The sequence below is a fragment of the Arvicanthis niloticus genome, chromosome 1, assembly GCF_011762505.2.
Source record: "Arvicanthis niloticus isolate mArvNil1 chromosome 1, mArvNil1.pat.X, whole genome shotgun sequence".
Taxonomy (NCBI): domain Eukaryota; kingdom Metazoa; phylum Chordata; class Mammalia; order Rodentia; family Muridae; genus Arvicanthis; species Arvicanthis niloticus.
This window is the reverse complement of record NC_047658.1, coordinates 51,776,368-51,798,303: the sequence shown is the minus strand read 5'-3', so window position 1 is coordinate 51,798,303 and position 21,936 is coordinate 51,776,368. Positions and strand designations below refer to the sequence as shown.

The 21,936-nt window shown below is 49.2% G+C and overlaps 1 protein-coding gene across 1 annotated transcript in view; it reads right to left on the bottom strand.

Annotated features, from left to right (window-relative positions):
- Positions 1-20,435, bottom strand: part of Sema4b (semaphorin 4B) — a 40,877-nt gene extending 20,442 nt beyond the window's left edge. The window contains exons 1-2 of the mRNA XM_034513272.3: positions 20,291-20,435; positions 7,467-7,715 (exon numbers count right to left, since the gene is read on the bottom strand). Coding sequence (XP_034369163.1) covers positions 7,467-7,584 — 118 coding nt within the window. The 5' untranslated portion in view covers positions 7,585-7,715; positions 20,291-20,435. The remainder of the gene's footprint in view (positions 1-7,466; positions 7,716-20,290) is intronic.
- Between the last annotated feature and the right edge of the window lie 1,501 nt (positions 20,436-21,936).

The following is a 21,936-nucleotide window of genomic DNA, read 5'->3' as shown; positions in this document are numbered from 1 at the left end:
CCCCTGACTAAGCTATACTTATCAGCTCCTCTAAAGGTCTTCCTGAATCTATAGCCACACAAGGGGATAGCTGGTCTTTGGCTACTCTGTGGGTTCTTCTTTCTTCCATCCTTCTCCGCCCCTTTTCTTCTATCCTTTCAACCAAACACTAAATAAAAGAGGAAAAAAATGATAGAGAAGAAAGGAAAGAGATCCCAGAACAAAGTTAGGGGTCGGAAAAAGGGGGCAACATTATTGTTAAACCACTTCCTGCTGATTAGGGGCATTAAGTTCCATGGGGCAAGTTTGATCTTCACAGTAAGGATATCTGATTTCTTCTTGTTGTTTCTTCTTTGCACACAACTACTTAACAAACTGCAACCAACAACAACAGACCAACAACCCACCACACCTGAAGGGCCCTAGCATTTATATACCCTCTGAAAAGTCACCAGAATCCCAACTGTGACACAATTGCAGAATGTGCAGCTGGAAAAATCACGCCCCTGCCAGAGCACAAGGCAAATCACAGTCAGCTGCTGTGGACGATCTGAAGCAGCCCCATATCCCACACATGGGATTAAAATAAAAACATTTTTATAATATTTCTGTGTTTTTTAAAGAAACCAAAACTCCAAAACTGTCACTATGTAAGGGCCTGTTATACATTTCACACCTGTGGCAGGCTCAGGAGCCACTGTTCTACACTGAGGAGCTTCTGGCTCTGACTTTCCCACCAAACAGAAGAGCACTGTCAGGATCAAGCCTAAATCTTATTGCTATCCCATGCACGCACCACCTGGTCAGGTGACATCCAAGGAGGTGTGTTATGAATGTTTGTTGATTGAGCAAACACCAGATTCCCTCATTTTAAGGTGCTACCATCCAGAAAGAAGCCCTAGACTGATAGTGGTTGGCATGGAGGTCCTAAAGGTTCTTGCTCCGCACTCTCTGACCCCTCTAACCACCGGCAGCTCACTCAGTTTTAACACCCAAAGGCCACAGAGACACACACAGCAGCTAAAAATGGTGCAGGAAATAGAAAATGAGCCACAGAGATGCAGAGCAATGGATAGCAAATCCTAAAAGCCAGAGCGCACGCTGATGTCATCATTGATCACGTGTGTAACCTGGGGCCAGCCACCTGCCTCTGAGGGGAAGGCCTGCAGGAGGGCTTCGGTGACTAACAGACTGCCATGCAGCACTCCTCTTCCTGCCCTATTGTCCTCCCCTCCTTCTGCACCTTTTTACCCACAAGTGACAAGCTTTCTCTGTGTAATCTCTGGGTCACTGGTGCCACCAGAGCAAGGGAAACAGAATTGGTATGAATGTAGCCATCTGCAGGCACGAGGTCTTCCAAAGACGAGGCAGCTGCTAAGCCCCAGTTGCTTACTGCCAGGACAAGGGGGCACTGCCTTGCAGGAATCCCCAAAAGCCAGAAATATGGACTCTCATATAAAATTTCCTAAGTTTTAAATATCAGCCACTAATTAAAAATTTCTAAGTCACTTGGAAGCCAAGCAAAAATATATCCCCAGGCTGGCCTTGGCCATCACTCCTAGTGTGCAAGCCTCTGATACATTCGTCCGGTACTCCCTGGCCAAGCCCACTGATAACCAATTTAACAGTGCCTTCAGGGGCCTCAGCTGGCTCCCTTGCTCTGTCTGCTCTGTCAAGGAGTGACCTCAACAGACTTCTTTACCACATGGAATCACACAGCTGATTAATTACCAAAGGGCTGAGCTGGGCCACTCGGCTGCTTTTGTGTAACTGGCAGGTGAAGCCAGAGGTGGCTGTTCTCTAAGAAAGAATGAGGCTCCTGAGTCAAGAAACGAACTGGCCCAAGCACAGTCTTATCTTTAGTGACCCATGACCCTGACAGAATGAGGTGGCTTGTCTGGGGCTCAACACTTTTCTACCCTGGGTAAAACAATACAACTGCACAGGCCAGAGTGAGCTGAGCCCAGTGGGTACTGAAAGTGGATGGTGTCTTCCTCTTCTGGAGTAGGGAGTCTCTCCCACAGGATGAGTAAGGAGAGGCCAGGGCTGGGATGGAGCTCAGTGGCAGAGTGTTTCCTTAGCAGATGTGAAGCTCTGTGCTCTTGGGTTCCACTCTAGCATTGGGGGTTTAAAAAAAAAAAAAAAAAGTCCCAAAGGTAGCCAACTGTCCACTTTAGCCACTCTTTTGAAGCTCTGTCTCTCCCCTATCATACCTACCACAAGTCTCTCCCTGAGGCAACTCTCCCAACCTACTCGGCTAGATGAAGGGCTACCAGACAGGCTCAAGAAAAGGCAGGATCACAGGCTTGGGAAGGAGTACCCTGAAGTGATAAATCACTCTCCTCTGTGGCCCTCAGCTATACCCCTCACTTTGCCAGCTATCTCCTAGGTTCCCAAGGCTGGGACACCAGCTATGACTCTTATGGGTTGCAGGCGGCCCTGGGGCAGAGATGATCACACAGGAACAGAAACAGGGCTAACAGTGACCCCAGAGTCGTCAGAGGGCAAGTGTGAGCAGCAGATGGAAAGGCTTGTGGTCATCAGAATGGCAAGAAGCCAAGTTCCCTGTGTCAAGACACTGTCCCCTAAGGAAACTGGCTTCTTTCCTGATGTGGCAAACTCTCCCAGGACAGGGAGGTCAGAGGTAAAGAGCAGGGAGGGCCAACTGGGGAAATGGCTATACAGTGCAGTCTGGAGATAGTGCTCTCCAGGATGCTGACTGAAGAGAGGTCAGGCATGGACCATAGGACTCTGTTTGTGGATCCTCTTTCCCCTGTGATGCAGGGAGGGCTCCACCTTAAGCTTCTGAGCCCTGACTCAGCCTAAGCAGCTATGGAGATGGGACAGGGGCCACAGGCTCTAGGAATAATAGGGAAGTATGTATGGTGACATGACCTTGCAGACCTCTCAGCCAGATCCCATCAACCGGATGACTACGCTGCACGGTATATCAATAAGTTCCTCCCACACTCTACAAGTGTAGGAGGCATACCACCAGCTGAGTGACTTCCAAAGACCACAGAGCAGAGAGAAGCAGCAAAGGGCAGGCAGGGAGGGGTGTGAGGGAAAATCCAGTCCCAAGCACTAGTGGGTCTTGAGCCACAGAATAACTTTGAAAGGACAGAACCAGGAGCTCTTGAAATGGAGGCAAACCTAAGCAAGTCCGTGGGAATGACCTCCCAACAACTCTTGGGACCTGGGTTTGTGTCCTCCCCAGGGCATAGCTGGCGCCACCACACAGTGTTCAGCATCCACCTCTTGGAGTAAGGTTTGTGGGTCTAAGCAGGGTAGCATGCAGTGAAAGCTGCTAACTTCCATTGGGCAGGCTGTGTGTGTCAGGACCCATGCCAAGCACTTTACATATGCTATTTCCATAATCCTCTCAGGAGCCTTGGAGATGGGCCCTGCTATTCTTCTAGTTCTGTGGACAAGGATACAGGCTTTAAAAAGCCATAGCTTGCCATTTGATGTGTCCTTTGATGAGAGTGGTAAGCCAGTTTTCCCAGCCTGGCTCTCGGCACCCATTCTTGAAGCTCTCCACTGTCCACGTGCCTCTGAAGAATCATGAACAGGCCAGCATATGAGACAGAACTACAAAGTCTCATGCTGAGCCAAGGTCGTATAAGGCAGAGGTCAATAAGCAGACAAGAAGGAACCAGAGCAGCAGCCAGCACAGGGGCCACTCAGGCACCCTTGACTCAGATGGGCAGCTGACTCGTGCCAAGTGCCTTGTTCTCTGCATTCAATGGGGTTTTGTTGACTGCATTTTGCAGGCCTACAGATTTAATTCCAATCTGGTTCATACACTGTTTCCAGAGCTTTTTAGCAGGATGTCTTTGGGGCTGGGAGACATTAATAACTCTTTTAATTGCCCAAATAAGGTGGTTCCACCAGACTTCAGTAGGCTGTGGGAGCAGTTTTGTTTTGTTTCTTCAAGGCCAGATTCCTGCTTGTACCCCACATTACAGCCCTGGAGTTTTCATGGTTAAAAAAAAAAAGTTTCATGTTCTTCTCTGAAGCATGGCTTTCACAGACTTCCAGCTGGTTTATGAATCCTCATGACTGCTCCCTGTCTCTCACCCAAAATGTCCTGTGCCTTCTTTCCCTCTACTGACCACTAGGTGAGGTCACAAGTACCCCTCCAACCTGAGTGCTCCCAAGAACCATCCAGGAATGAGATGGTTCTCTATGAGACCCTAGATGCAGAATAAACTGGACTTTCCACTTCAAGGGACTTGGTTTTAGATCACAGACAGAGCTCCCGGTCCCTAAGCATCAGGTCCTTGGGAGTGGACTTGGGTGTGAATTCAGTTCAAGTGATAGAAAAAAGGGGTGTAGCCGGGCAGTGGTGGCGCACACCTTTGATCCCAGCACTTGGGAGGCAGAGGCAGGCAGATTTCTGAGTTCGAGGCCAGCCTGGTCTACAGAGTGAGTTCCAGGACAGCCAGGGCTATACAGAGAAACCCTGTCTCGAAAAAACCAAAAAAAGAAAAAAAAAGAAAAAAGAAAAAGAAAGAAAGAAAGAAAGAAAGAAAGAAAGAAAGAAAGAAGCTGGGCAGTGGTGGCTCACGCCTTTAATCCCAGCACTTGGAAGGCAGAGGCCAGCCTGGTCTACAGAGTTAGTTCCAGGACAGCCAGGGCTACACAGAGAAACCCTGTCTCCAAAAACCAACCAACCAACCAAACAAACAAACAAACAAAACCTGTTTTAAGCCTATACAGAGAAACCCTGTCTCAAAAAAAAACAAAACAAAAAAAAAAAACAAACAAAAAACAAAAAAAAGAAAGAAAGAAAGAAAGAAAGAAAGAAAGAAAGAAAGAAAGAAAGAGGGTGTGCTCTCAGTTCTGTGCATTCCCTGATAGGCCTGTGTCAGAAGGCTGAAAGGCCCTGGACCAGAGGCACTCATGGTTGCCATGGGCCTGCCAAGGATGGGTACACTGACAGGAACATCTAACGAGCCCCCAGGGATGAGACAGGAAACTGTCTCAGGCCGGACCCAAAGGGTGAACCTGTTCAGTCACCAGGGCATTCCCCACTTGGGACTCCAGCCACAGGACCTGCCTGTAGCTGGGAGGTAAGGGAGTGGAAGCAGGTATCAAGGGTGCTGTGGAGGCCCAGGAAAGTGAAGCATTGTGGTAGCATGCTAGCTCAGTCACCTGTGGATGCACACCCAGTGCTGAGGTGGCTGGGCATTGCTGGAACACTGCAGAGCTTAGAGGGGACTGAAAAAGCACCCCCCCCCCCCCCCTTTGCAGGATCAGCCCCTCCTCCCTAACACAGTAAAATTATGTTCCTGGCCTGCCAGCCCTTCCAACCCCTCAGCTGGATACCTCTGTACAGTGCACAAGTCACACCTTGCCCACCTGTGGCAGCCCTGAATGATCACGAAATTGTGGCAGCTGGCCAGGTTCTGGAACTGTACCACTAACCAAAGGCTGATGTTCTCCCAAGAGGCAGGGCCTCTCTACTCCCCTATCGAGGCTTCCCACCACTCCCTAAGACACAAGGCCTACTGTGTTTGGTGTGGCCCCAAAAGCTAGTCCTGCCTTCCCAAGGCTTAAGTGGGATCTACAGGTACATGTGTCCCCATCTCATAGCCCCTGTCTTATCCCTAACGCTGAGAGGGTCTAAGGGTCTAGGACAACAACAGCAGTTCTCAACCCGTGGGTCTCAACTCCTCTGAGGTCGAATGACCCTTTCACATGGGTTGCCTAAGACCTTTGGGAAAACAGATATTTACAATTCATAACAATAGCAAATTTACAGTTATAAAGTAACAACAAAAATAACTTATGGTTGGGGGTCACCACAACCTGAGGGACTGTATTAAAGGGCACTGCTATAGGGAGACACAGAATGACAGAAGCAGCAAGGGGTATGTATGTATGGCTCAGAGGTAGAGCACTAAAGCAAGACAGGTTCCATGCCTAGCTCAGAAGGGAAAACAGGGTGAGGGGGTCACAGGTGATGGCTCATCAGGGAATGGGGTTTGACGGCAAACCTGAGGATCTGAGCTTAATTGAGATCCACATGGCTGAAGGAAAATTTTGCCAGTTGCCCTCTGACCTCACTGACCTCCACATGTGTTTCGTGTGCCCACACACCCACACACAAGCTAACTAAGTTTTAAAGCAGCAGAGCAACAATCCTGGGTTCAGACTTCAGTCTTTACTCACTTCATGAACAGAACTCCCAAGGAGCTGCACTCAAGGTAACACTCTGGAACCGTCCCCACCCCACCAGCGAACCACCCAGTTCCAAGCAGGAGTGGTCCAAGTTTAACATAACAAGAATGACAGCAAACACCCGCTGAGAGGTTTCTGTACCAAGCCCTATCCTAAGGACTATGCAACTGGTAATGAGTTGAGCCTTGAGCAAGGTGCTAATATCCCTATTTTACAGATGAAGAAATCAAGGCACAGAGAAGCTAAGTTGTTTACTTAAGGTCACAAGGGAACTAAGCGGCTGAGGCAGGATTGGAACTAGAGCTACCAACGATGTTTCCGATAAGGGACTGAGATCCTGTTAGGGGCCTTAAGAGCTGATTCTATCCTTTTAGGGGTGGAGATGGAAGTCTGGTAGTCTTAGTCTGTAACCTCTAATTTATGCACTAACTCACACACAGCGGTTTGCAATTTAGAGGGGTTTGGCCAAACACTGTTGGCACCTATGTGCCTGATGCCCACCAAATGAACCAAGTTTCATTAATTTCCCAAGATGGCTTTGCAAGGTACCTAAGCCCGAGGCGACTTTGCAGGGGAGGAAGCTGGTGTGCAGTCAATAGGAAGTACTTGCTGGGCTTAAGACGATCAAACTAAGGGAAATAAAGAAAGACTGGCGGATTGGAAACACAGGAGACCAGGGACAGATAGAAAGCGCCAAGAAAGGAATCTGGCCCACTAGGGTGGTACCCTCAGGTCCCTCTAGGCAGGGTAGAGATGAGTCTTCATAATGTCAGTTTTCAAGTCCCGGTGTTTGGGGGAGGGGGGATGGTGAATTCTCCTGGTCAATCAGTCAGAGACAGACGGGCCGGCAGGGAGGTAAGACTTGGCACCCACCCGCCGAGCTCCAGGCTCTGCTGTGACTGAAGCCCAGAGTTTATAGCACGGCCAACAGCAGCAGTGCCTTCAGCCCCGTGCCGTTGGTGGCTCCACGGTTGACCCTGGTCAGCATCAAAGACAAGTAGATGAGTAGGCAGGATGGCTAGCACCTGAGGCCCCCAAACAGTTCCGAGTGTGCTCCCTCCTAGGAAAAGAGCAGCTGCAACCGAGCAGCAGAGCGGCCCTCTCCAAGTCCAGATAGAAAATGGAAGAAAAAGGCTCTCAGCTCCCTAGCTTCCCTCTCCTTTCGCTTTGACCACAGCACTTGGGAAAGGGAAATGCTTTCCTGGTCCTAGTGGACCTCAACCTCTCCTTTGTCGTGGCCACCCTACCAAGCATCTCGCTGCCCGCGCTCTCCTCCCTCTGCCGCACCCCATAGCACTTACCCAGCGGCACACTGATCCGAGGGCCGAGCGCCCGCGTCGTCGTCGCCCGCAGCGGCAGCAGAAGCAGCAGCAGCAGCAGCGCGCGCAGCAGGACGGCGGAGCGGCTCGCCCGGCCCATCGCGGCGCGTGGAGCTCAGACAGCCGCAAGGAGCCGCGTCCTACGGCTCAGGTTGCTCCAGTGGAGTCACAGGCTGGAGCCCCGCCCCGCGGCTCGGCCCGGAGTCCTTCTCTCGGCCCCCGCCTCCGGACCTGGGGTGGGCGGCAGGGAAAATGGTCACGTGGGCCCCGCACCGTAGGCTCCCTCTGCCCAGTGTTGCGGAGTGGAAGCCCCGCGCTCCCGCCGCAGGGAGGAGGGCGCGGAGCAGGAAGTCGACCGGTAGGCCGGCCTCCTAGCTGGTCCTCGCCCAGCTCTTCCCCCTTCCTCCTTCCTGGGCGCTGGAGTACTAGGGGTGCTGGATCGGGTCACCCAACCTGGGGCACTGGGGGGCGGAGCAGAGCCTGGGGACCCGAAGCCCGGAGACCGAAGAGCTCGCAAAGCCGCTCGGACCCGCCCTCCTTCCGGCTCCCCGGAACCCTGCCCACTTGCCCCCTACCCACCCCCAACCCCTTTCTGGGAGCTGTGCAGACACTGAGCCTGGTAGCTTTCCAGTCTTACTTCCGCGAGAGGTCTATGCATGGTCTAGAATCTAGATACCCTGCTGGGTTGTCCATGCTTAGAATTCTGTCCACGCGAAGCCCGGGGGACGGCGCAGAATTAGTTCAAGTGGGATAATAGGATTTCATGGACTGCACTGCCAAGGAGGCTAGACCTTCCCCCACAACCAGCACGTGGCTGAGCATAGGAAAGAATTCCCTAAGGCTGGAACGAGACGCCAGAGGTATCCACCCGCAGGTACCCCAATCTGAAGTCAATTTGGTAGAGCCACAGGAAAGGAATAGATAGAGGGAAACAAGAAGGGGGAGATGGGGAGATCAACAAAGAAAAACATCAAGGTTTTGGAAACCCGTTTTAGCTTTTCCTGGGTGCATGGATAAAACTAAAAACTTGAAAATATGTGTTCATTGTTCTTGTGGTGATGAAACCACTTCGCCCAGAGTTTTTTGCAATTGTCGAAGCTACACAGCACCTGCTGCCCCTGTGGGCAGTTTCAGAGCCACAACATTCTGCTCTCGTCCCCACCCCCACAGGTAGGTGGCAGCCAGAGCAGACGAGCTCTTGGATGGTCACAGGTCTTTCTTACAGCCAGACTTCCCCGTGTCCCACAATTCCTGTACCGTCACCACCCTGACATCCTTCTACAGTCTGTGTCTTTTCTCATACTCCTCATGTCCAAATGCACTAGTAAATCCATAATCTGAAACTTACTGCTTTCCCAGACCCATCCTTGCTCTCTTGGCTATGAGGACCCTCTAAGTGCTTTTTCCCTTTCTCCTTCAATCCCTTCTCAAACATGGTAGACAGAATCCACTCCCACAAGTTGTGTCCTCTGACCTGTGTCTGTCTGTCTGTCTGTGTGTCACAAAATAAATACATATGCAGGCAAGACATCAGTACACATTAAAATAAATATCATTTAAAAAATTGTTTCAAAGTCAGGCCAAATGTGGGCCAGGCCTTTAATCCCATCAGACTTGGGAGTCAAAGGCAGGTTTTACTCTTGAGTTTTACAGAGCCAGTTCCAGGACAGCCAAGGCTACACAAAGAAACCCTGTCTGAAAAAAAATTTTTTTTACATGTATCTGTCTGTGTGAGGGTGTCAGATCCCCTAGAACTGGAGTTAATGACAGTTGTGAGCTGTCACAAGGTTGCTGGGAATTGAACATGGGGCCTCCAGAAGAGCAGACAGTACTCTTAGTGCTGAGCCATCTCTCCACCCCCATATTCATTTATCTGTCTGTCTGTTTATTTATTTATATACCGGGTTTCTCTGTGTAGTCTTGGCTATCCTGGAACTCCTGTAGACCAGGCTGGCCTTGAACTCACAAAGATCCTTCTGCCTCTCAAACCCCCCCCCCCCCACCCCAAACAAATAATGGGATTAAAGGCATGCGACACCACTGCCCAGCTGAAAATAAAATTTTAAAGTCAGTTGGAAATGGTGGTACATGCCTTTAATTCTAGCACCAAGAAAGTCTGGCTGTAAGAAAGAAGACCTTTAATTCTAGCGTCAATTTAATTCTTTAATTCTAGGAGGAGGGAGGGGAGGATCAGGAATTCAAGGGCAGCCTCAGGTACATAAGTTTGAGACCAATTGAGGCTGCAGGAAACTCTGTCTCAACAACAAACCAAAAACAAAATTTAAATAAATAAATACATAAATAAAATGAAAGTCCAGGTGCAGCTTTCCCCTGCTCAAACCTCCCAGGCCCCTGGAATGGTGTCTGTATACATGGCAGGCACCTTCAATAAATGTTGGTTGAAGGAATGACTGGGTGACTGAGGATGACAAGTCAGTCTACTACAGGCTCATGTTGGCTAACAACCTGGAACAATCTTTTTTTTTTTTGGTTTTTCAAGACAGGGTTTCTCTGTGTAGCTCTGGCTGTCCTGGAACTCACTCTGTAGACAAGGCTGGCCTCGAACTCAGAGATCCGCCTGCCTCTGCCTCCCAAGTGCTGGGATCAAAGGCGTGCGCCACCACTGCCCGGCAACCTGGAACAATCTTTTGATGCCAATTCTGTCTAGTGAAGAGTGCCCCAAACCTGAAATTATGCAATAAACTTTTTCAACTGAACACAAGACTTCAAAATTATCTCTTAAATCTATTGGTTCAAGCCCAGATTTCATCCCACAGAGGTTGTTTTGAATATCGATTCTATTATCGTACATTTGGCACCTCCTTTCCTGGTTTTGAGTCATCATAAATTTAGCTAAGCATTCCTTAGCCCTTTAATCAAGTTACTGATAAAAAATGATGGGTGTGCAGACTTAGCCTCCAGATCTTGGTTTCTGCACACTTCTCCTCTGTAAAAGCAGAGAGATCTTCTTGGAGAATAAGGGAAAGTACACAGTAAACAACACATGTTGTTGGGCCTGAAAGCAAAGCAAAGACTGATGAGGCCGTGCCTGAAGAACAAAAGAGAAAGTTTGATGATCACTTGGAGAGGATCCAGCCAGATGACCATTTGGTTATCAAATGGCATAATAAGTAATGGATGCTCATGCAGCAAATGAAAATACAACCCATTAGTCAATAATGTGACTCAGAGAGAAAGGGAAAGAGACGAGAAGAGAAGGGAAGGACATGTCTTCATGTACAAGCCCTGGCTGCTAAGAGTGGAAATGGAAGGATTAGACAGAACACTTAGCCAAGACCACAGCTGGAAATAAGGACTGAGGAAACAATGTCTGACAGTCTGTCCCACAGATGACCACTAGCCCAAAGGCAAATGTATACCTGCCAATGAGACCTGGTGGCCACCATCTTAACCAAGAGGTCACCCACAATAGTATGATGGAATTGTTTGCTCGCCTCCCATAGGATGCCCTGAGAGCTTCACGTTATAGATACCTGCAGTGTTCCTACCAAGGGGTTAACCCACGTCTAATAATAAGGATGAAAGCAGATGCATCAGCATGAAGAGATAACTAGGCTGGGTCAATCTGATCTCAGAAGAGTGTGTGTGAGAGAGAGAGAAGAAGGAGGAGAAGAGGAAGAAAAGGAAGAGGAAGAGAAAAAAAAAAACAATCATGGTAAAACACATTTGCAATCCCAACCCAGAAGAGGTAGAGGCACACAAATCCCTGCTAGCCAGCCTAATTTACTTGGCAAGTTCCAGACCAGTGAGGGACCCTGTCACAAAAAAAAAAAAAAAAAAAAAAAGTGGATGGCTCCTGAGGAATAACAAAGTTGTTCTCTCGGGCTGGAGAGATGGCTCAGTGGTTAAGAGCACTGACTGCTCTTCCAGAGGTCCTGAGTTCAATTCCTAGCAACCACATGGTGGCTCACAACCATCTGCAATTAGATCTGACGCCCTCTTCTGGCTTGCCTGAAGACAACTACAGTGTACTCATATATGTAAAATAAATAAATAAAATCTTTTTAAAAAAAAAGTTGTTCTCTGGCCTCCAAACACACATACAAATACACACACATGCCTGTGAATACATGCATGCAATCTCCTATGTGCACACACGTCACGTATCCATGCATATACATACACGTGCATAGACAAGCTTTGTCAAAAACCAAACTATAGCACTTCCTTCTTCTGCTCCAAACCCCAGTTTAGAGCAGTGCCTGATCCATAGCTTACCTCCTCAATTAGTGTTTATTTAGAGCCTGAATCTGGGGATCAGTAGCTCCTAAAGTGGCAGGACATTTATTGGTCTGCTCTTGTGTCTTGGCAACAAAGGGCTTGTCTGACGGCTGTGCTCATCCCTGAGGGGAGGAGGAGGGGAGGAGGCAGGGGCTGATGCAGCCTCTCATGGTTGTTAATTCTATCCTGCTCATGTGCTTTGAAAGTATGTCTTATGCCAACTGGGCAGCAAGCCCCTTAGAGAACAGTGATGGGTCTTCTGTTTTCTGACTCCCTCCCCCCATGCCTAGCAAGGCACCCTAGTAGGAACCACATAGCGCTACCAACACGAGGGCCCCCGACTCTTGGCCTGGGGAAGCACTCTCCAATCCATGTGCATGGCAGCCTTGCTCCTGCTGGGCTCCACTGTCTTCTGTATGTGTGTTGATGTGGTTTCTCACATGCTCTCAGACTGGAAAGGACAGAAGGGTGACTGACAAAGAACTGCCTTTGAATTGACTTCCTTTAGGCAAAAGAGTGGTTCCCAAGCCGACGCTGTGTCTCCTGTTCCCCTCTGCCACGCTTGGATGTAGGCAAGTGGTTTTCTGCCAGATGTCAGTGTTTACAAAGAACTGGGGAGGGGGTAGCTTGGAAACAGTACCAAAAAACAGAGCAAGAAAAAAATGAGTACTTCCTTCATGCCCCAGCCTACAAGACAAAGTCATCCATAAGTTGCTAAGTCTGCCCTCTGTCCACCTGCACTCACAGGTCTTCTTTCTTCCCCCCATCCTGTCTGTCTGTCTATCTGTGCTTACCTCCACAACCTACACATACATACACTTTTTCACTAGTGCAAGGATGAGAGGTATAATGTTCATTAAGAATATATTATAAAGAAGCCCAAACAAGCCTGGTGGTGGTGGCACACACCTTTAATCCAAGTGCTTGGGAAACAGAGGCAAGAGAATCTCTGAGTTGGAGGCCAGCCTGGTCTACAGAGTGAGTTCCAGGACAAGACTACACAGAGAAACCCTGTCTGGAAAAAAACAGGAGGAGGAGGAAGAGGAGGAGGAGGAAGAGGAGGAAGAAGAGGAGGAGGAGGAAGAAAATCGTCAGGCACCCAGACAAACTTGTTGTACAGTGAGACACATCAGAGTCCAGTGGGCACATGCCTCCTAGGCAAATACAGAAACTTTAGAGATGACAGATTCTATATCTTGATCTAGCGTTGGATTTTCAAGTGTTTACGAATGTTAGACTGTACCGAGCTTTATGATCTTAAGATCTACGAATTTTGCTATATTTAAGCTTTTGTTTTTAGATAGTGTCACATAGGCCGAGGTGGCCTAAAGCTTGCTATGTAACCCACACTGGCCTTGTACTCTAGATCTCGTGCCTCCACCTTCTCAATGCTGGGAATGTAGGGTGCACACCACTATGTCCCGCTACAAGCTTCTATTTTATACCTGTTAGCATGGGAGAAAAGAAACGAGAGAGTAAGGGAGCAGACCATGACTGTAGAACCAAGTGGAAGAAGCACAAGCTGATAGAACAGTAGGAGAAAGCCTGAGGAGAAGAAAGAGGAAAACAAGAAAGAAAGAAAGAAAGAAAGAAAGAAAGAAAGAAAGAAAGAAAGAAAGAAAGAAAGAAAGAAAGAGGAAAACAGAAAATGAGTGAACACATCTGCCTGAGCCTCCCTTCTCACTGCTCCTCACCGCCAGCCTATCACAGTCAACACTCTCAGCCTCTGCCCAGGTGCAGGCAGGAAGAAGTCCTTGGCCATGCACGAAACCTGCCGAAGGGCTCTGGCCAGGTTGGCCCCCTCTGACTCCCACCCAGGAGAACGAGGCGCTGGACTCCCACAGCCCTACTCTGGAGTCGTAGCTTGCTTTGCTGCCATGCGGGGGAGGAGTCTTCTGCCAAGCCCAGTGGAGCTTGAACCCAAAGTTCCTGCCCACCTCTCCTTGGGCAACATTCAGGCTCCTCCCACCCCTCCCCCCACTACCGGGTACTGACTGGCAGGCTGCCTAGCAAGGTCTCTCAGACATGAACTGGCTGTGGCCCAGCTCCCTAGGCCCTGGCCCCCTGCCACCATCCCCTCGTAGCCCGAAGCCCTCTTCTTATTCCAACCTGCAGCTGCAGTTCCCCACCCTGCCCCCGTTAGGCACGAGGCTGTGTCTCCTCCCCAGGGGCCAGGCAGCAACTTGGGCTGCAGCAGCAATACATTTACATGAGGAAGTCACAACAACAGACACAGTCCGTGTTGTGCTTTTAAACTGTCCAATAATTGCCAGGCCTGAGAGCCGGGCACTTCCTTGGGAAAGGCAGCACCCTCTGTGGCGGAGGGCATCCACCCAGGGTCAGCATTAACACTGCCTTCAACTCTCTCACATAGCTTTCAATAGGGTCTGGCAACTGTCTCATCTCTTCCCAAAACAGCTTTTCCTCACAGGCCCTTTGGAGTGCCCCACTCCCTACCCAGAGTATGTGCCCCATTCAGTGGTAGAATTCATCGGTTGAGCATACAGTAGAGAAGAATTCATCACTACATAGTATATACGGGCCCTAAGAGGACCATAGTCCTAGTTGTTAGCTGCTTCTCCTGTGATAATAATACTATAGTACTTTATGGCATGGTTGGGGAACATGACGAGATAGCACCTATAAAGTCGTCAGCAGCACTACACAGAGTGAACGCCCCATGTCCCAGACTGGTATTGCCTCTCCATCTGAAAGGAACCCCATGACCTCAACAGAGTAAACATCACAGAAGCTCTGCCAGAGAAGCCCCTTCCTAGTGATGCCTCGGGTTCAGCTGCTTCCTGCGTATGTGGTGCTGAGGCTGCAACTCTCCTGAAGACAAGGAACCAGCCTGCCCAGCCCAAGCCCTGGGTGTGCCTACTGTGGCAAGCAGCCCACCACACAGCGCCACCCCCACTGGGCCTGTTAGGACCTGAGCTGGCCACTCCCTGGGAGGGGATCCCCCCACCCTACAGGGCAGTGGTGCAACCAGCAGGGCTCAGCTTGTCCCTGCCCAGGCAGGGTGGAACATGAAGTTGCCACTGTCACTCCTGTGCTCCCTACAGGAGTTCAGGAGGTGCTGTCTGTGTCTATAGGCCTGCCCAGTCAGGTGGACTACTAGCCTGACTGACTGACTGCTCAGTGCCTCTGCTGCTCTCAAATCACTGTAGTTACTCACGGGTGGGAGGCAGGGAGTCCTAGGCCAGGTGAGGACGACAGAAGGCTAAGGACCTAGCAGTCTCAGCTTCCAGTCCAGCTTAGGAAACCATGTTCTCTTCTCAAGATCTCAAGTCAAAGAGCCAGGTACAGGCTGAGGCAGGAGGATCCTTGTAAAGTCCAGTGCCAGCCTAGGTCACAGATTACATTCCAGGCCAGCCAGAACTACTTAGCGAGACCCTATCTCAAAAGAGTAAAGATTTAAAAAAAAAAAAATTAAAAACCTCTCTTCCCATTTGTCAACAAATTCTTCCCTCATAAATCTACTCTACCCTGACTCCCCGGAGCCCTTATGAAGGCCAGCACCATGCCGCTATCCCCAGGAAACGGAGTTTCCTTCCCAGAGAGTCTTGAGACTCCCCACTTCCCTTTTCCTTCCCACAGAAAGAAGAGCTCTTTAGCTCCGAAGTCTCTGTCATCTTAAATCACCCTGGCTGACACACCTCCCACACACGGCCTTGCTCTTGGCTGCCATACTGAACCAAGAGAAGAAGCAGGGACAAGTGAATCTTGGGAGCATGGTAGAGATGGAAGATGAGTCGCTACTGATTTCCTGCAACTCCAACATCAACCATCAACCTGTCTTGCCAGGGTGGCCATTCCATGGAAGCATGATCACTTGCCATCCTCAAGGAATGGTATCAGGTCACTCATAGGGAAAGGGTATAAGGTAACACCAAAGACTCGCACTTGGATGGGTCCCTCTGGCAATACTAGAAAATCCCAGGGATCGCCCTAGGAATGAGGCATCCCAGGATCTCTGGGGCTTGAACCCAGCAGGAGGAGCTTGGAGTAGGCTTATGTGCCACTCTCTGTGGCTTTTACAACCCCAAGAAAGAGTAGATGCAGATCTCCAACATGATGCTGTGATCTTCTGGTTCCTCACCTAGGAATACGGCCTTAAACCTTTCACCGCAGCCCACGGCCCATGCAGCAGAGCGGAGGCCCTTACTCCAGAGTGGCATTCAGGGGACTGGGAACCGTAAGGGTAAAGTGCTACTTCTGGGAACAAGTATCAGAGCTTTCATCTAATTTCAGAAAGGTCCTTGTCTGGGCTCAAGAGATGGCTCAGTGGTTAGGAACATTTGCCCTTGCAGAGGATACAGGTTCAGTTCCCAGCATGTGCATGAAGGCTCACAACCACCCCTAACTCCACTTCCAGGGGATCCACCTTCTTCTGAACTCCCCAGGTAGCAGGCACAAATGTGGTTCCCATATATATGGAAAAACACTCACATACATAAAATAACATTTTCAAATCTTTTTTTTTTTTTTTGGTTTTTCGAGACAGGGTTTCTCTGTGTAGCCCTGGCTGTCCCGGAACTCACTCTGTAGACCAGGCTGGCCTGGAACTCAGAAATCTGCCTGCCTCTGCCTCCCAAGTGCTGGGATCAAAGGCGTGCGCCACCACCGCCCGGCCAAAATTTTTTAAATCTTAAAAAACAAAACAAACAAACAGACAAACACCTTGTCATGGGCTGGGGATACAGCGTAGTTCTTGGAGTGCTTGCCTAATGTGCTCTAGAACAGTGCCTTTGCCTTTGTCATGGACCCTAGAGGGTGAAGAACCTTGTCTTGTAAGGTTCTTAGGAGGCAGAGGCAAGTGGATCTCTGTGAGTTCCAAGCCAGCCAGATCCACAATTTGAGTTCCAGATCTACCAGGGCTACACAGAGAAACCCTGTCTCAGGATGGGAAAAAAAGAACCCATGTCTTTTTTCTTTTTCTTTTTTGTTTTTGTTGGTGGTGGTTTGGGGTTTGAGACAGGGGTCTTACTGTCTCAAACTGGCCTTGAACTTGACCCAGGCAGACCACAAACTAACTACCCTCCTGCCTCAGCCCTCTGAGAGGTTGGAATTACAGGTGTGTATCACCACACCCAGCTATAACCATTTCTTTAAAATGTGTTCATCTTCAGAAACAAGGAATTTACAAATTTAGCTCTTATTAGGTAAAAAGAAACCATTTTTTGTTTGGAATAGCTATGCAATTTGCACATGAAGTATTTGGCAAACTCCCCTCTACCTAAATCAATCTTGACAGTCATTCAGGTAATGTTTTCCTCAGTGCTGACTCTAAGTGAGGCATTCTGCTGATCTTTTCACACTTAATAATTTTTAATCCTCACCGCAGAGGGAGATCCCACCACACAGATAACAAATTGCAGAGAAGTTCAGGGGCTTTCTAAGGCCACACGTATTCCAGAAGACGTGGCCCTGAGGGATCTGCTGGCTCCTAACTCACGCAATCACCACACCAAGAAGCAAAATTTCAGCTAGGTTTTGTCTCAACGTGCAAACCAGCTCCGCTTTTGATGATACAAGTAGCTGTCTTTCTTTTCTCCCTCCCTCCCCTCCCTCTTTTCATTTAGCTAAAGCTATTTCTTGTTCACTTGCTACCTTCTAAGCATGAGTCAAACTGACGGAAAGTACCAGGGTTACTGCAGACAAGGACTTCACAATTCGTCAGGATTCATCAAACGTTTCTTTGCAGAGATGTCCCATTCTGGATGACATTTCTTTAGACACTTTCCCTCACTCATCCCTTTGTCTCAGACAAAGGTAGTAGCCACAGTAAGCCTGGCAGAACTCCAGAAGGACTCCCAAGCTGCACAGACTAGATCCTGCTGTTTTCAACCGATTTCCGGAGTTGCTCCTCTGGGCTCCTTCTGCCCTTGGCTCAGATTTCCATTAAGGCAGTCATTACGCCGCAGTAAAGCACTCATTTACGAGTCTCATCCCTCTCTTCCCTACCCTTCCACAAGCATCTTGATTGCATAGACCAGACCTGTCTACCTCAGGTTTTTAAATGTCCAGCCCCAGGGTAGTGCTTGGAACCAGGAGGCACCCAGTAAATGTTGACTAAATGAACAAATGGGTTTTCTGCTCTCCCTGAAGGTCTCAAATCATTTCCAAGTGATTCATTCCAGTGTTCCTTCCCAGATCCTTCCCACACAACCACACCTTTCTCTTTTCTTTTCAAAGGATGTGTGAATAAGAAAAGGCACCAAAGAGGGGCCAAAGGCTCCAGTTCCATGCCTTAGGGCAGCTCAGGGTTTTCTTGCTCAGAATCTCCTCAGCAGCTTTGTTGGCTTCACAAGAGATGCTATCTATGCTGGAGGATGTTTGAATGCTTGGCTCCTGTCAGATGCTACCTTAAACTGAGGGTCCCTGGGCTTAGGGATGTAGTTCAGTCGGTAGGACGCTTGCTCATCATGAACAAAGCCCTGGATTGGATTCCCAACACTGCATGAAAAAAGTCACAGTACACAGGCCTGTATTTCCAGCACCCAGGAATTGGAGGCAGGAGAGCCAAGTTTAAGGTCATCCTTGATGACATAGAGATTTCAAGGCCAGCCTGAGCTTCATGATACCAAAATGCACATAATGATTTATGATGTACATAAGACATATACAATAAAATTATGATGGAGACATTGCAGATGACCTGAAGATGGCAGGAAATTGAGGAGCTTGCCCCAGGCAGAGCTGAAAATCTTCCTGCTGCATAGGTCTTGTGCTCTGGGGCTCTCAGGATTTTTCATTTGTTTGTTTGGTTTTTGTTTGAGACAAGATCTCATGTACCCCAGGCTGGTCTCCAAGTTCTTGTATCTGAGGATAACAATGAACTCTTAATTTTCCTGCCTCCACCTCTGAAGTGCAAATACAGATGTGCACCGCACAAACCCAGCCCTTTCACTTATTATTATTATTATTGATTTCCTTTTGGTTCTGGAGATTAAATCTAGGGTCTTACACACACTACTAAACATTGTGCTCTACTGCTAAGCTACCCTGGCCCCATCTCCATCATGTTTTAAACATTTATTTATTTATATGGGAGGGAGGGAGCATGTGTATCATGTATGCAGAGGTCAGAGGACAAGTGGGAGTTCATTCTTTCCTTCCACCAGACACAGGTCATCAGACTCGAAGACAGACACCTTTATCCCATAAGCTACTCTGTCACACGCATCCAATTCCATCTTTAGATCACTTGTCTCTAAGAGGTCAAGACCGTAAATGCAAAAGGATAAATAACTATTTGTCTGAGCTTCGGAAAAAAAAAAATCACTCTCAGTTATTGTTGGTATCAGAATTGGTTCCGAACCCAGTGACATCATATCTAGGCGACCTCCACATCCGTTGCCGAGGCAACCGCCATACATTCCCAGAATCCACTTGGCTCCCCTCCCACCTTTACCTGCCAGAGGCTATGTCACTATCCATATAAATAGGCAGAGCCCCTGACTACTGACGTGTCTTCTGTCAGTCTGTCTCTCCTCTCTCTCTGTTTCTCTCTTCCCCCTCTTCTTGCCATCACCTTTGCCCTATCTCCTGAATAACCCTCACGTGGAACTGTTTGGACTGGTGTGGTCTGTCATGAGCAGAGCGTGTTGATCAACAGCCACAGTCTAGGAGTTGACTCAAGGAGTGAAGAGACAGAGTTCAAATCCTGACCTTTCCACCAACTCACTGAATCACCTGGGGATAAATGAATGTCTCTGGGTCCAGCTTTCCCTGAGAAAATGAAAGGAAGAGAAACAGTGATTTCTAAATCTCGTGTTCTAAAAGCATCCAGTTCTTCCTGCAGTTGACCCTTATGAGATTGCTGATTTATTGTGTGTTTGTGTATGTGATGGCCGTATGCATGTGCCACACTACACATGTGGAGGTCAGAGAACAATGTGTGGGAGTCAGTGTTCCCTTTCTATCATCTGTGTCCTGGAAACAAAGCTCAGGACCTTGGGCTTGACGGCAAGCTCCTATCTACTGAGCTATCTCATCAGTCTTTCCGGTGATTCTTAAATAACATTCACATGACAGGTGAGGGACTGTGAACAGAGGTTTAATGACCTTCCCGAAGTGATCCAGGCCTCCTGAACCTCTGTTCTAGTCTACTAGAACTGCTAAGGAGAGGCAAAGACCTCATTACCAGGACCCCAACTTCCTCCCCCTCCTGGCCCTTAATCCACCTTGTTGTTCAGAGAGAAGAAAGAAGCCATGACAAAAGCCCTAACTCAGAGGTCACAACCGCAGACGTTCAGAGGAGGGGCTCGAGGCCTTTTTTCCTAGTGATTTTCCTCTGGGCTCAGGGAGTGGGGGGCAGTGTTGAAAGACATTGTTAAAGGATTCGCGCAGAGGCCCCTGGTGGCCATGGGAACGTGGGCCCACCCTCCGGCGCTGCCATGGCAACAGGCTCCCCCACTGGCCCAGGCTGGTGCCCATCAGAGCATGCAGGTGGCGCCCTCTTAGGAGAGGGGCGGGAGGAAGGTTGGGGGCGACGGCGAAGGCCCGGGCCTGTCCAATCACACCCAGACCTTCGGTTCCCACCTCGTTCGGTCCCCTACCTGGAAGGAGTTACGTCCCACGACAGGGCTACCTCCGCACGGCCCCGAAGTTTCACCGACTCACTCCAGCTGCCAGGCCGGCTGGCCAGTCGTTGTCCCTGGGGACCTGGAGTGTCCTGTGAACACCCTGCGTCCTGCGCGGTGTCCCCGGAAATGCTGGGCAGCTGCCAAGCCCCACCCCCCGACTGCTAGTGTTTTCGGGAATTGTCCAAAGGCACCCTCCTTGGCTCTGCTGCCACCGCTCTGCGGTCCCCTAGCCTGATCCAGCAGCTCTGGATACGATGCTACCCACGTCGGGCCAGGGCCTCCCACCATATCACATACAGTCCACGTAGGCCGAAGTCCACTGGGCTGCACCCTCTCTGACCTTGGCATGCTCAGCCTCGCTGGTGGTCTCCCTAACTGAAATCGACTCCTGCCCGGAGTTGGAATCCAGGTCCTCTGTGAACTGGCTGTGTTCGCTAGGGCAAGTGTCTTAACCTCTCTGAGCCTTAGTTCACCTGTAAAGTGGGCATGAAACCAGGGATCTCACAGCGTCGTAATGAGAAGCAAACACCTGGCATTTGGTCAACCCTCAATAATGGTAGTATTGTTTACAGTGGAGGTGAGGGAGAGAGAGGGAGAAAGAGGGAGGAGTGCACATCTGCCTCTGAAACCACTCACGGCTCCTCCCTTAAACCTGCAACCCAGGGCAAGCTGGGAAGAGTTAACCGAAGAGATAGAAGTATAAACAGCGTCTATCAAGTGACCTTGGCCTGTCCCTCTCCAGCCCTTGTATCCCGCTTCTATCTTCCAGAAAAGGACAGCAGCTTTCTGGGCGGTTTCTGAAACAAGTTCTGGGCTTGTAAGTGGCTGAGCTGGCCAGAGCTAGCTGGTTTAGAGAGCCAGGAGAAGCTATAGGGCAAGGGCCAGCTCTCCCGGGACCAGAGGAGTCCTAAGAGCTCTCAGGAAGAGCTCCAGCAGAAAAACAACAACAACAACAAAAACAATGGTTGTTTGGACTCATCTACAAAACCTGCTACTATGGGGGGGGGGGGCGGGATGTGGGGGCGGTGGCAGAACTAGAGTGAATTTGGGGGAAGGAAATGGGAAATGACCTTGAATTTTGATCCTCCTGCCTCCAGTCCCTGGGATTGAGAGACTGGCAGAAGATCAGCACCACAACTGAGTTATAGGATAATGAAAACAAAAAACAAGGCTTCATGCATGCTAGACACTCTAGCAACTGAGCTGTGCGCACGTGCGCGCGCACACACACAATTTTTGTTTTTTTGTTTTTGGGTATTTTGGTTGGTTGGTTGGAAACTTTCCTTGTTTGTTTTTGTGTTGTGTTGTGTGGTTTTTTTGTTGTTGTTTTGTTTTTTTTTTGTTTTGTTTTTTTGTTTTTGAGACAGCTTCTTGCTATGTAGGCCCTGCTGGCCTGGAGCTTCTGGGATCTTCCTACCTCTACCTCCAGAGGTTAAAGGTGTATACAACCCCACGCGCTGCAACATAAATTTTTAACCGAGTCTCTACTATGGAACATGAAGGTTCTTAAGTAATGTCAAGATGAACATCCTTGTCAATAAACCTTTAGGTACCTCCTCAATTTTTTCTTTTTGCTTCCCTCTCCTGAGCAGGCGCTTTATTTATTTATTTATTTATTT